General features: G+C 36.8%; 1 protein-coding gene across 3 annotated transcripts in view; it reads left to right on the top strand.

The window, feature by feature from the left end:
- Positions 1-419: 419 nt before the first annotated feature.
- tfap2b (transcription factor AP-2 beta) overlaps positions 420-15,561 on the top strand; it is a 31,781-nt gene continuing 16,639 nt past the window's right edge. Inside the window, exons 1-6 of one of the 3 annotated variants that reach the window (XM_061987190.1) lie at positions 420-531; positions 7,517-7,978; positions 9,398-9,452; positions 10,535-10,754; positions 10,860-10,978; positions 13,146-13,287. In XM_061987190.1, the coding sequence (XP_061843174.1) occupies positions 484-531; positions 7,517-7,978; positions 9,398-9,452; positions 10,535-10,754; positions 10,860-10,978; positions 13,146-13,287 (1,046 nt within the window). In that variant the 5' untranslated portion in view covers positions 420-483. Of the gene's footprint in view, positions 532-5,870; positions 7,443-7,516; positions 7,979-9,397; positions 9,453-10,534; positions 10,755-10,859; positions 10,979-13,145; positions 13,288-15,561 lie in introns of those variants that run through there. The other 2 variants (XM_061987191.2, XM_061987192.1) reach the window with 2 other exon arrangements.

Here is a 15,561-nt window from a genome sequence, read left to right as displayed (position 1 = left end):
AGTGCGTCTGTCACCATGTCACTAATATCAGGGAATATTTACTGCAGCAAAAAGCAAATAAGAGAGAGCAGAATAAAAAGGTCATAAGCGGTAGAAAATGGATGGATGGATGTTGTGTTTGATGACTGACTTGTTTGAACATCTGAGGAAGGAATGATGAGCTTCAAGGTTATGATGAACTTCAAACATGTATGGACAACACGACCTCATGTCTTGTTTATCATGAACGTCCATGACGAAACGCTCTTCCACCAAACACATCTTTGCAGAAGGTGGAGTGAAGGCGCGTGAGAAGAAGTGAGAGAGGGAGTGTGTGTGTGTGAGAGAGAGAGAGAGAGAGAGAGAGAGAGAGAGAGAGAGAGAGAGAGAGAGAGAGAGAGAGAGAGAGAGAGAGAGAGAGAGAGAGAGAGAGAGAGAGAGAGACTGAGGGATGTGACATCTCTTCTTCTCTTGCATTCGGTTAACGACAGCGGAGAAGCGACCATGCTGTGGAAACTAGTTGAGAATGTCAAGTATGAAGATATTTACGAGGTAATGTTGACGTGCATTTTTATCAGAGCATGCTTTACATCCTTTCTACACGTGTTTGTTTGCATGGACAGGTGTGGGCCTGCAGGTGTTGCCATTTAGGCCTGAGGTGTGTCGTGGTTCATTCAGGGGACATATAGATTTTTTTTCCATGACTTAAAATAGGGAAATCATTGTTTGGTAGCCTGCATTTTGTCCAGTAATGATGGTGAAGGCGCGTGGGATGGAGCTATGTAAATCATGTTGGCTTTCATCCCACAAGTATAATAGAAGAAAATCGCCCCGTGAAGAGAAAAGGGCCCCCGGTGTCTCCTGGCGCACATGGCCTCTCTCCCACGGCCTGTAAAGAGGGCGCCCTAATGTCATTAAAGTGGACCCCAGGATCACAATGAACGCGCCTTTTGACTCGTGACACGGTTCACACGAGACCCCCACGCGTCACCCAGGAGCGCCTTTTTTTTTTTTTTACTGCTGTCTTGCAATTCAAGCAGGGGCAAGAAATTAAAACAACGTTGATTACACGTACATGTCCTTTAAAACTGACTTTGAAACAACGTTGAAAAATAGTTTGTGAATTGGGACAAATGTTGGATCCACGCTGTTGGTTGGGAAATGACCAAATGTCAATGGTTAAATCAACGTCACAACCTGACATTGAATAAACGTCGTTAAAAAGCATGTTGTTTCAACGTTGTATTTGTGTTGTAGAATATTGGTTGGGAAATGACCAAATTTCAATGGTCAAATCAACATCACAACCTGACATTGAATAAATGTCGTCAAAAAGCATGTTATTTAATGTTGTATTGTTGTAGAATATTGGTTGAAAAATTACCAAAATTCAACGTCACAACCTGACAATGAATAAAACATTGTTAAAAAACCTGTTATTTCAACGTTGTATTGTTGTTGTAGAATATTGGTTGAAAAATGACCAAATTGCAATGGTCAAATCAACGTCACAACCCGACATTGAATAAACGTCGTCAAAAAACATGTTATTTCAACGTTGTATTGTTGTTGTTGGATATTGGTTGAAAAATGACCAAAATTCAATGGTCAAATAAACGTCACAACCTGACATTGAATAAATGTCGTCAAAAAGCATGTTATTTCAACCTTGTATTGTTGTTGTAGGATATTGGTTGAAAAATGAACAAATTTCAATGGTTAAATCAACGTCACAACTTGACATTGAATAAACGTCGTTAAAAAGCATGTTGTTTCAACGTTGTATTTGTGTTGTAGAATATTGGTTGGGAAATGACCAAATGTCAATGGTTAAATCAACGTCACAACCTGACATTGAATAAACGTCGTTAAAAAGCATGTTGTTTCAACGTTGTATTTGTGCTGTAGAATATTGGTTGGGAAATGACCAAATTGCAATGGTCAAATCAACGTCACAACCCGACATTGAATAAACGTCGTCAAAAAACATGTTATTTCAACGCTGTATTGTTGTTGTTGGATATTGGTTGAAAAATGACCAAAATTCAATGGTCAAATAAACGTCACAACCTGACATTGAATAAATGTCGTCAAAAAGCATGTTATTTCAACCTTGTATTGTTGTTGTAGGATATTGGTTGAAAAATGAACAAATTTCAATGGTTAAATCAACGTCACAACTTGACATTGAATAAACGTCGTTAAAAAGCATGATGTTTCAAGGTTGTATTTGTGTTGTAGAATATTGGTTGAAAAATGACCAAATTCCAATGGTCAAATAAACGTCACAACCTGACATTGAATAATAGTCGTCAAAAAGCATGTTATTTCAACGTTGTATTGTTGTTGTTGGATATTGGTTGAAAAATGAACAAATTTCAATGATTAAATCAACGTCACAACTTGACATTGAATAAACGTTGTCAAAAAGCATGTTATTTCAACGTTGTATTTGTGTTGTAGGATATTGGTTGAAAAATGAACACATTTCAATGGTTAAATCAACGTCACAACCTGACATTGAATAAACGTTGTCAAAAAGCATGTTATTTCAACGTTGTATTTGTGTTGTAGGATATTGGTTGAAAAATGAACACATTTCAATGGTTAAATCAACGTCACAACCTGACATTGAATAAACGTTGTCAAAAAGCATGTTGTTTCAACGTTGTATTGTTGTTGTATGATATTGGTTGAAAAATTACCACATTTCAATGGTCAAATAAACGTCACAACCTGACATTGAATAAACGTCGTCAAAAAGCATGTTATTTCACCGTTGTATTGTTGTTGTAGAATATTGGTTGAAAAATGACCAAATTTCAATGGTCAAATAAACGTCACAACCTGACATTGATTAAACGTCATTAAAAAGCATGTTGTTTCAACGTTGTATTTGTGTTGTAGAATATCGGTTGAAAAATGACCAAATTTCAATGGTCAAATAAACGTCACAACCTGACATTGAATAAACGTTGTCAAAAAGCATGTTATTTCAACCTTGTATTGTTGTTGTAGGATATTGTTTGAAAAATGACCAAATTTCAATGGTCAAATAAACGTCACAACCTGACATTGAATAAACGTCGTCAAAAAGCATGTTATTTCAACCTTGTATTGCTGTTGTAGGATATTGGTTGAAAAATTAACAAATTACAATGGTTAAATCAACGTCACAACTTGACATTGAATAAACATCGTTAAAAAGCATGATGTTTCAACGTTGTATTTGTGTTGTAGAATATTGGTTGAAAAATGACCAAATTTCAATGGTCAAATAAACGTAACAACCTGACATTGAATAAATGTCGTCAAAAAGCATGTTGTTTCAACGTTGTATTGTTGTTGTAGGATATTGGTTTAAAAATGACCAAAATTAAATGGTCAAATAAACGTCACAACCTGACATTGAATAAACATTGTTAAAAAGCATGTTATTTCAACGTTGTGGTGGTGTTGTAAAATATTGGTTGAAAAATGACCAAAATTCAATGGTCAAATCAACGTCACAACCTGACATTGAATAAACTGTGTTAAAAAGCATGTTGTTCTAACGTTGTGTTTGTGTTGTGGAATATTGGCTGAAAAATGACCAGATTTCAATGGTCAAATCAACGTCACAACCTGACATTGAATAGACGTTAAAAAATGTGTTGTTTTAACTTTGTCTTCATGTTGTAGAATATTGGTTGACAACTGACCAAAATCCAATGGTCAAATCAACGTCAGAACCCGACATTGATTAAAAGTCATCAAAGGCATGTTGTTTCAACATTATGTTTGAGTTGCTCAACGTCAGGACCTAATCCAACAAGTTCTCAGCATTGTTTCAATGTCTTGTGCCTTCTGCATCATCTCCTGATAGACATAATAAGTGTTGATTATGTTAAAAAAGTGACTTTAAATATGATTGGGACAAAAGTGTCAAACTGTGGTACGAGTACCAGTAAAGGTACACAGGCTCTATCAAGTGGTACACAGGGAATATGTCATACTGAAATAGTAAGCCAATACATACAGAATACATGTAGAAAAGCAACATATTTACAATAACATTCCATGGAGGTAAGCAACAATGGTCAAACTCAACAACCCCTTTTTTGAACTCGATTGTATTTATCTCGCTCTTTTATTTACACACTGTAGTGGCACGCGGGCTCCGTCTAGTGGTACTCGACAACACCCGAGATAATGCTGTCAATTGTTTGTTTTTTTATCTGATTATCCATGATTAATCACAGCTATTACTCGCTTGCTTAATTTAAATTAACGTCAGTCCAATATTTAGACACAAATGCATTTTTATTGTAGGAATGAGGATTTTTTTTTTAAAGTGGGTTAATTGAATGCATGACATTTATTTGCTCAAAACAGTTAACTCACACAAGTTAACTCGTTATTTTTGACAGCCCTAATATACACAGACCAGAATGATTCACAACACTGTAAAATGTTAACTTCAAGTTTTTGTTCAAATGTTGTTGTTTTTGGGGGGCGGGGGGGGGGGGGGGGGGGGGGGGGTGCAAAAGTAAAGTTTATTTACTGTGGCAAAATTATTATATACATATATATATATATATACATATATATATATATATATATATATATATATATATATATATATATATATATATATATATATATTTTTATTTTTTTTTACAGTGTTCTTCTTCTCTCCCGGTTTAACAGCATACCGCCACCTACTATCATTTTTTTTGTAAGTTACACATTTTAGATGGGGGAAATTGTGGTGAAGTGTCCTCTGATTTTGTTGGCTTATTATTTTGTACTGTAAATGACACATTTCAGGGTTAAAGAAATGGTGGTTTAGTGTCCTTTGCAATAGACATTTGTTGTTAGTCTATTAGTTTTGCACGTTACAAATTTCAGGGGGCTGTGGCGATTATAGTGTCCTTTGCAGTGGACATTTTTGTTTGGTCTATTATTTTGTAATTTACAGATTTTGATGTCCTTTGCAGTGGACATTTTTGTTTGGTCTATTATTTTTGTAAGTTACACATTTTAGGGGTTGGGTGATTGTGGTTTAGTGTCCTTTCCAGTGGACATTTTTGTTTGGTCTATTTTGGAATTTACAGATTTTTTAGATTGGGGGGGATTGTGGTTTAGTGTCCTCTGCAATGGACATTTTTGTTTGGTCAATTATTTTTGTAAATTACAAATTTTAGGGGTGTGGGGGGATTGTGGTTTATTGTCCTTTGCAGTGGACATTTTTGTTTGGTATATTTTGGAATTTACAGATTTTTTAGATTGGGGGGATTGTGGTTTAGTGTCCTCTGCAATGGACATTTTTGTTTGGTCAATTATTTTTGTAAATTACAAATTTTAGGGGTGTGGGGGGATTGTGGTTTATTGTCCTTTTTGTGGACATTTTTGTTTGGTATATTTTGGAATTTACAGATTTTTTAGATTGGGGGATTGTGGTTTAGTGTCCTCTGCAATGGACATTTTTGTTTGGTCAATTATTTTTGTAAATTACAAATTTTAGGGGTGTGGGGGGATTGTGGTTTATTGTCCTTTGCAGTGGACATTTTTGTTTGGTATATTATCTTGTAATTGACAGATTTTTTAGATTGGGGGATTGTGGTTTAGTGTCCTCTACAATGGACATTTTTGTGTGTTTCACAATGTTTTACAACGTACACATTTCAGGGGAAAATGTGATTTGATGTCCTTTGCAGTGGACATTTTTGTTTGGTCTATTATTTTTGTAAATTACGAATTTCAGGGACCCCCGGAAATTTGTAATTTACAAAAATTATTGGACATTTTTGTTTGGTCTATTATTTTTGTAAATTACAAATTTCCAGGGGGATGGGGGGGATGGGGGGGGGGGGGGGGGGGGGGGTTGTGGTGTAGTGTCCTTTGCAGTGCACATTTTTGTTTGGTCTATTTTGTAGTTTACAGATTTTTTAGATTGGGGGATTGTGGTTTAGTGTCCTCTGCAATGGACATTTTTGTTTGGTCTATTATTTTTGTAATTTAGAGATTTTGATGTCCTTTGCAGTGGACATTTTTGTTTGGTCTATCATTTTTGTAAGTTACACATTTCAGTGGGGGGGGGGGGGGGGGGATTGTGGTTTAGTGTGCTTTGCAGTGGACATTTTTGTTTGGTCTATTTTGTAATTTACATATTTTTAATGGACATTTTTGTTTCGTCTATTATTTTGTAAATTATATATTTTTTAGATTGGGGGGGATTGTGGTTTATTGTCCTTTGCAGTGGACATTTTTTGTTTGGTCTATTTTGTAATTTACATTTTTTTTGATTGAGGGATTGTGGTTTAGTGTCCTCTGCAGTGGACATTTTTTTTGGTCTATTATTTTGTAAATTATAGATTTTTTAGATGGAGGGATTGTGGTTTAGTGTCCTCTGCAGTGGACATTTTTTTTTTGGTCTATTATTTTGTAAATTATATATTTTTTAGATTGGGGGGGATTGTGGTTTATTGTCCTTTGCAGTGGACATTTTTTGTTTGGTCTATTTTGTAATTTACTTTTTTTTTTTGATTGAGGGATTGTGGTTTAGTGTCCTCTGCAGTGGACATTTTTTGTTTGGTCTATTTTGTAAATTATAGATTTTTTAGATTGGGGGATTGTGGTTTAGTGTCCTCTGCAGTGGACATTTTTGTTTGGTCTATTATTTTGTAAATTCTAGATTTTTTAGATGGAGGGATTGTGGTTTAGTGTCCTCTGCAGTGGACTTTTTTTTTGGTCTATTATTTTGTAAATTATATATTTTTTAGATGGAGGGATTGTGGTTTGTCCTCTGCAGTGGACCTTTTTGTTTGGTCTATTATTTTGTAAATTATAGATTTTTCAGATTGGGGGATTGTGGTTTATTGTCCTTTGCAGTGGACATTTTTTGTTTGGTCTATTTTGTAATTAATTTTTTTTTAAATTGAGGGATTGTGGTTTAGTGTCCTCTGCAAGGGACATTTTTGTTTGGTCTATTATTTTATAAATTATAGATTTTTTAGATTGGGGAATTGTGGTTTAGTGTCCTCTGCAGTGGACATTTTTGTTTGGTCTTATTATTTTGTAATTTACAGATTTTTTTTAGATGGGGGGGGGTTAGTGTCCTCTGCAGTGGACATTTTTGGTCGGTCTATTAATGTTGTAGTGTGCACATTTCAGGTGGAAAAGTGTGGTTAACGTTGGCGCAAGGCTCATTCATGCTCAACAATTACACGGTGAGGTGAAGGCGGACACATGCCCACGGTAGAGCGAGAGTGGGTAGAGAGAGAGAGAGAGAAAGAGAGAGCGGGGAGAGAGAGAAAGAGAGAGAGAGGGGGAGAGAGAGAGAGTAGACATCCCCTGGAGGTGTTTGGAGCGGCACAGCCTGAGCTTCTCTGGACTAAAAAGTTGACGGTTGGGCGGGTTGTGTTGTTTTAGCGAGGCCGGCAGCGGTGGTCCAGATGTTAGTTCACTCTTACTGCACGGCGGTGAGTTCTGAAGCTGCTGATTTGGTTGATGTCGACTGTTTAAATGTGTTTGTGACTGTGCGTGCTCCTTCAAGGACCGCCATGACGGCGTCTCCAGCCACAGCTCCCGCCTGTCCCAGCTGGGCTCCGTGTCCCACGGCGGGCCCTACTCCAGCGCGCCGCCCCTCTCCCACGCGCCCTCGTCGGACTTCCAGCCGCCCTACTTCCCGCCGCCGTACCAGCCGCTGGCCCACTACCAGAGCCAGGACCCCTACTCCCACGTTGGCGACCCTTACTCGCTCAACTCGCTCCACCAGAGCCAGCAGGGCGCGTGGGGGGCGAGGCAGCGGCAGGACGCGGCCGGGGAGCGGATGGACAGCTCGTCTTTGCTGGCGCAGCCTCGGGCCTCTCTGCCGCAGCTGCCCGGGCTGGACCACAGGCGGGATTACGGTGGCGTGCGGAGGCCGGACGTGCTGCTGCATGCCGCTCACCCGGGACTGGAGTCCGGGATGGGAGACGGACTGCTGCACGGGCTGCACGGCATGGAGGATGTTCAGGTAAGAACGGACATTTTTGGAGGGATGTGGGTCATTAAATGTCCCCCCCCATCCATTTAAAACGGGATATTATTGCAAAACTAAGGATGTGAGTCATAAAATGTTATTTTAATTCATTTTATAAAATAATATTTTCAAACAAAGAATGTTGATCATAATTTTATTTTTCACCCATTTTTATTTAAATATGAATATTTTTAATACAAAGGATGTGAGTCATAAAATGTTCTTTTAATTCATTTTTATAAAATAATATTTTCAAACAAAGAATGTTGATCATAATTTTATTTTTCACCCATTTTTATTTAAATATGAATATTTTTAATACAAAGGATGTGAGTCATAAAATGTTCTTTTAATTCATTTTTATAAAATAATATTTTCAAACAAAGAATGTTGGTCATAATCTTATTTTTCACCCATTTCTATTTAAATATGAATATTTTAATACAAAGGATGTGAGTCATGAAATGTTCTTTTAATTCATTTTATAAAATAATATTTTCAAACAAAGAATGTTGGTCTTCATTTTATGTTTCATCCATTTTTATTTAAATATTAATCATTTAAAACAAAGGATGTAAGTCATAACATTTTCTGTTTTTTCCATACAATTTTTATAACAATGGATGTGGGTCATTATATGGTCTTTGGTTTTAGGAAATCATATTTTAAAACAGAGAATGTGAGTTATAAAATGTTATGTTTTTTCATCCAATTAAAAAATATATATATTTTTTCTATCCTTTAAAAAAACAATATTCAAAAACAAAGGATGTGCACATTTTTATCATCTAATATAAAAATAACATTTTAAATCAAATGATGTGGGTCATAAAATGCTTATTTTTTATTTCCATTTCTTCATCAATTTTCTATTTATTTAAATACTTTATAGCCAACTTTTGGAAAACAGGGACATACAAACTGGCTGAATGGCCTACATACATTCTGGAAATTAGCAATAAATAATCAGGGTGCATTAATGAATATGTGCATTAAATTATGGTACGATAAGAATGGAATAATGTTATATTTTGGAGACAGTTGAGATCAGAGGTCAGTGAACTCTTTAGGGCAGATCCCAAATACTAAAAAAAAAAAATAAAAAAAAAAAGGGCCCAAGGCCAAAAAGCCTGCTTTACAGAAAATACATGAGCTAAATAGAAAATCAAATGCTTTCAAAAAAAAGGTACACTAAGTATACCATATAAATGAAGATAGTAAATATTTTGAATAATATTGACATTTTTAATCTGATTGTGCTTAGCTTTAATTTGCATATTTTTTGTTTGTTTTGCATTTATTTGCAGGATTGTATGTGAAGTGACTTTTATTGCAGTGTGTGTGTGTGTGTGTGTTTCATCAGTACAAAACATGAGCTTACAATGGTTTGTATGTCTATCTTGGTGCCAACAGACTATTGACGACACCAACGGAACCAACATCCTGGATCAATCTGTAATTAAGAAAGGTAAAAACTAATTATTCATAACATGAGTGTGATTATGGATATCTGATACAGAAGTGTTGTAAACAAAATATATTAATGAGTGCACTATTAATGTTTGTATAATGCTAAAATTATATTAACCGGCATATATATTACACTTCATGAGCACTTTTTGGCTATTTGTGTTAAGGCCCCATTTATAACATGGGTGCCTAATGAAGTGGCCGGTGAGGGTTTTAGGTAATGTGGGCATGCAAGCTGGACTATTACTAGAATGCATGACAATATAAGTTGGTAAACGGTTAGTGAGTAGCTCCGTGCAGGTTGAAGGGCTAACGACCCCCAGGCACCCCCCCTTATGGCTGCCACGCACGCACGCAGGCACGCATGATGCTGCGCAATGATTCAGTTGCGGGGTGTTGAGTGACTGAGCTCCCCGCGGGGCATTTAAGCCGCTGATGTAATAAATGGCAGCGCTCACGGAGATCTTGTGAGCTCGTTTGGAGCTAATCTGCTGTATTATCCCCCGTGGAGCTATCAAAAAAAAAAAAAAAAAAAAAAAAAAAAAAAAAAAAAAAATGGCCCTTGTGCGTAAATGCATGCATGCATGCTGCGCCAAATGGACATTCATGTTGCGAGGGAGCATCCATAGCGAGGGTTGGTCTCGCGTGGGAGGGAGGAGAGGCTGGTGGGTGTTTAACGCAAGCCAATCAGCTGTGAGGACAAATGAGATAAGCGCAAATGACCTGCGCGTCACCGCCTCATTAACATGCACGCTACTAAAATGAACAAAACATCCATTAGCCACAGCACTGTATTCAAATTATGTTGCTTCAACCATATTTATAGATTAAATCGTGCAGTTTTACACCTTTTTTTATTACCACAAACAAAAATAACGCACTTTGTATTAGTTGTGGTATTTTGACCACACTTTGAGCGCATGCGCACACTTAATCGTTGCGAGCTAGTCCAAGCATAGACATTGTTTTGCTATATTCCACAGAGAAAAATAAATTTAAAACAATTTATAATTGTATGTCAAATTGCATTTTCCTATTTGATGATGTTTGTGTTATTATTATTATTATTTCTTTTTTTAGTGCCCATGCCACCCAAGAACATTGGGTCGTTGATGCTGGGCAAGGACGGCCTGATCGGTGGCATCACCGTCAACATAAACGAACTGTTCTGCTCGGTACCGGGCCGGTTGTCCCTGCTCAGTTCCACCTCCAAGTACAAAGTGACGGTCGGGGAGGTGCAGAGGAGACTTTCCCCACCCGAGTGCCTCAACGCATCACTACTGGGGGGCGTGTTGAGAAGGTACACACCCACGTCACTTTAAGCATCCCCGGTGGCATATTGTTAAATATCTCCATATTCCTGCAGTGCGTGCATATGTGAATATGTGCACATTTATTTTGACAGAGCAAAGTCCAAAAACGGCGGGAAATGCCTGAGGGAAAAACTGGAGAAGATTGGCTTGAATTTACCTGCTGGAAGACGTAAAGCTGCGAATGTGACGTTACTGACGTCACTAGTAGAAGGTGATTATCATTGCTGTCATTCATTTCCCCCCCATTACCGTAATGCTTGTCATGCATTGATAATAAATGGTGCTATATTTGGTAGGTGCAACATAATTGAATGCAAATATAAAAACATACTTACAGACTATAACAATACATTGTGCACACTTTGAATAATAGTAATCAGGTAGCATCACATTCTGGGGCCCCAAGACCCCTGAAGGGCCCCCCCAAGTTACCATAAACACACACTTGGTATTATGCACCAAAAACTAAATATTGCATGCAGCCTTTAACATAAAATCCCTAAATAATGTGTGAGTGGCTAAAAAAGAAAAGAAAAAAAAAAGTCTTTTATTTTATTACAAAAATATAAATTGGCCTTACTATAATTTTAAATAACCTGTCATTATTCACTTAAATATGATGATAAACGTGTGTAAGTAAAACATGTCTGATTCATGCTGTGGCTAATATGAATCATACAAATAAATTATTACCATTATGTTATTATTAAAGCATGTCCTGGGGGTTAAGTCTCCCCCTGTTATTTAAAACCGAGTAATTCCTCTGTTTCCAACTTTAATTGAGGGTCTTTGAACACACCACAATTATATGTGCAATGAGATGCAAAAGTAAAATTTAAACATAACTTAACAAAAAAAAAAAAACTTTTTGAAGATGGGATGAACCGACCTGCAAAACCTCCCTACAAAAGGTTGTCTTTAAAAAAAAAAAAAAAAAAAAAAAAGTAAATAAAATAAAATAAATAAAATAAAAAAAACCTCGCATTGTATTTTTTTTAATTTTTTTTTTTTTTTACAAAAAAGTTCCAACAAATTCAGTAAAGTGGCTAGAATTGTAAATAGAACCTGTCAAATATTCACTTAAATATGATTACAAATATGTCAAGTTTACATATATCAGCACATGCAGATTCAAGGTGACTATTTATTATCTAATTTACTTATAATATCATCAGTAAATAATACGAAACATGATATTATTATTATTATTATTTTATTATTAGTGCATCTCGTAGGGGTTTAAGTCTCCCCCTGTCTTTAAAACCTAGAGATACCTCTGTTACTAATGTTAATAGGGGGTCTTTGAACGCACCACAGTTTTGTGCAATGAGATGGAAACATGAAACTTAAAAATAACTTTCTCAAATAGATTTCTTATATTTTTACCTTCTATCACCTCATCCTTGTTCCAGAATGTTGGTGCTATGTGTGCACGCTTAAAGGCGAGCTTTGATGACGTCATGACGTCTGTGTTGAGTGGAGTGGGAATGCCATTTTGCATTTTAGATAGTGGGGTGTAGATCAGGGGTTCTTAACCCTTTTGACCTCAGGGCCAAAGTTTTCCACTATAGAGGGGCCTGGGACCCACTAAAATATTAACATTGAATTAGTAATCTTACTTTTGATTTTAACTGTATTCAATAATTATATCTAACCTAGTTACAGTTTAACAGAATACATTTGGTCAAATAATATGAAACCATTTGTTAATTGCAAAGATTACTATCAGGCTGATTATAAAAATTAATATCAATCAAATGTACCGCAAAAGAAGGGGCTCAAAAACTGATGAAAAATACATTTACTAATTTATAACTAAAATAATAATAAAAAATAATATATATGTTTCTTAACTAAACTGCCAATTAATTAAATTGCCAAGGAAAATGCAGCGTCACCACTTTGGTCATAATTTTTGCGCTTACGAAACTTCTCTAAGACTTCAGCTTCAGACTTCTTCTGTTTGATATTGTCATTACTGCCACAGGTGGCGGAAGAGTGTATTACAAGTGAGACAGATATTTAGGGGGTGCAATGGTTAAGAAACACGGGTGTAGGTAATGGTAAACATTTGTGGTTTGATTCCAGCAACCTTATTATTGCACTTTCACAAATATATTAATTATGATGTCCTTCTTTTATCTAAATGCCAGAAAAAAAATAATTAAACTTTACAAAAGCGCTTCTTGATCCTCCACATGGATCCATCCATCCATTTTCTACCGCTTGTCCCTTTTGGGGTCGCGGAGCCTCCACATGGATAATACATTAAAATAGTACAATTCCAACGTAGGCTTTCAGTTTTTCTAAAATGCATGTCATAATATTTGCTATTGTGTATGTCATATGCACTAATCCAAATTTCATGCATCGTGCAGGTGAGGCCGTGCACCTTGCGAGGGACTTCGGCTACATCTGCGAGACAGAGTTCCCCACCAAGGCCGTGAGCGAGTACCTCAACCGGCAGCACACGGACCCCAACGAGCTGCACACGCGGAAAAACATGCTGCTGGCCACCAAGTGAGTTGGACGCACACTTTGCTTATAGAACGACATCATCACATCAATGCACACAAATACTTTCCCCACCTTAGCACACGCCGCCTCAGAAACACCGTTTCATGTCAGTGACATAACTATGGGGTGAAAAATAGGCCATTCATCTCCTCCAAATGGGAGCATTTCTGCTGAAAGGAATTAGTGAGAAATTAAATCCTGCCTTCATTTTCCACGGCCCTCTGTTGGCCCTCCCTCTTAAAAGATGGCCTGAGGGGTTCAAACCCTGCTGTCTTATACACGCCAGGTCCATTCTGGGAGATAATGACATTTTGGATATGGGATTTTATTCATATGGGTTTAACCCGGTATTAAATATGTTTTGAGAGAAAAAAAAAAATTCAAAGCAAGGCTATATAAAGAAATAGCTGTAATATTAAGGCGTTTTATTCCTGGGAAATGTCAGCGCATGATTAGCATTGTCTGCACATTTTGAAAGCTTCATTTACAAGAAACCCCGTTTTGATGGGGATCACTTTTATGAGGCCCGCAGAGCTCGCTGACATTTGGAGATACAAGCTCGGAGGTTGTTAATGTATGTTTGACCCTTGCTTCTTGTCTTAGATCTCCATGTAAAGTTCTTTATATTACTCCGGTTTACGACCGTTTGACAGTGGAGGATCCTTATATCTTTCAGCAACTGGAGGGGCTGATTAAAAAACAAAAACAAACAAAAAAAAAAAACATGCCAAGGAGGAGTTGTATTTGTTGTTCTTTGCTAAATCGCCAAGCACGAAGAATCTACAGGAATTGGTTAAAAAAAAAAAAAGGGATCTGTCGATCGGTTGGCCATCGATCAGTATTTTCTTGAAAAAGTATGTAATTGCCATTCCCTTCCTTTTTAGTCCCCGGGCTGACAAGCAGCTACGTAGGCTTTCAATTTTTCTTAAAATGCATGTCATAATATTTGATATTGTGTATATTATATACACAGTGTGGAGCTGCTCCTCTAAGCTAATAATAATCACCTCCATCATAGCCAGGGCCGCTTTAACCTTAGTGGGGGCCTCAGGGCTAAGGGTTTTTTGGCCCCCCCCAAACCTCAACACCCCCGCCCCCTAAACCTAAACACCAGTACCCCACTCCCCTTGTCCTGAAAACAGTTTAAAAAAAAAAAAGATTTGTATTCAACAGAACAGCAACAATGCAAAAATATGATCTATTTAAATAAATAAAAAAATTTAACTTATGAATAAATCTTCTTTGTGATGGCCGCCTGCTCGTTTGTGCATGTGTAACAGAGGCCGGTAAACTACAAGATTTTAGCTCAGTAATCAGGACGCTCGCCTCTCACACCGGAAACTTGGGTTCACGCCCCGCTCGGACAACGCAGCCGATAGAGAGAGAGAGAGAGAGACTACACAATGATATCTGTCTGTAATGGACAGATATCAACACCAATCATTGCAATTCACCGTCAAAATAGAGCATCCCTGATTGGCACATAAACGGCACATAAACTGCATTTCTTTGTGTATCAACTATCAAGTACTATTATCACTGGGGGACATTCACATTTACAAGCTTGTGTAAATATTGTGTTGATATTGTTAAACTGACAATAGCACTCACCATAAATACACACACAAATGTACAGTTAATACATGTGATTGGTATTGGTATCGGCCAATTTCACTCAGGGATGATCGATATCAGAATCGGCAGCCCTGATCGGAACATCCCTGATTAAAAAAAAAAAAGCATCACATTTGATTCATAATTTAATATTTGCCTTACGGGCTAAATGTGCACAACATCTTCTACTAACGTTGAAATACTAACGTTATTTCACAGTAAAATAGTCCTCTGTAATATCAACAAATGACTGTATTCATCGTCTCTTAAGGGGTTCTGTAGACGAGGTGGTGATATACTGTTTAAATGAGAGAGTAAGCAACTATAATAAGATATTTAACAAGTTACAGCATTGTGGTGTGACTTTATTGCAATTAATCGTAAAATAACAGCTGTGCAGTTACAGTAAATTACTGTAAATGTTACTGTGGAAGTAATGAAATTATTAGCCAGTATTTTGCTGTGATTTTACAATTTTTTGACAGTGTGGTTGTGCAAAAAAGGTGCTTATTTTTTTTAATATGTTTTTATCAAAAACGTGTAACTTTGACGAGAAATATGTCAACTACACAGGACAATGTTTGTAAAGGACTATTTTTTTGATAAGATCAAGACATTTGCAAAAATGTCAGAAAAAAAAAAAAAAGGTGGTTCTCAAGTAAA

This window comes from Nerophis lumbriciformis, linkage group LG26, assembly GCF_033978685.3.
Source record: "Nerophis lumbriciformis linkage group LG26, RoL_Nlum_v2.1, whole genome shotgun sequence".
NCBI lineage: Eukaryota > Metazoa > Chordata > Actinopteri > Syngnathiformes > Syngnathidae > Nerophis > Nerophis lumbriciformis.
This window is presented reverse-complemented; position numbering and strand designations above follow the sequence as displayed.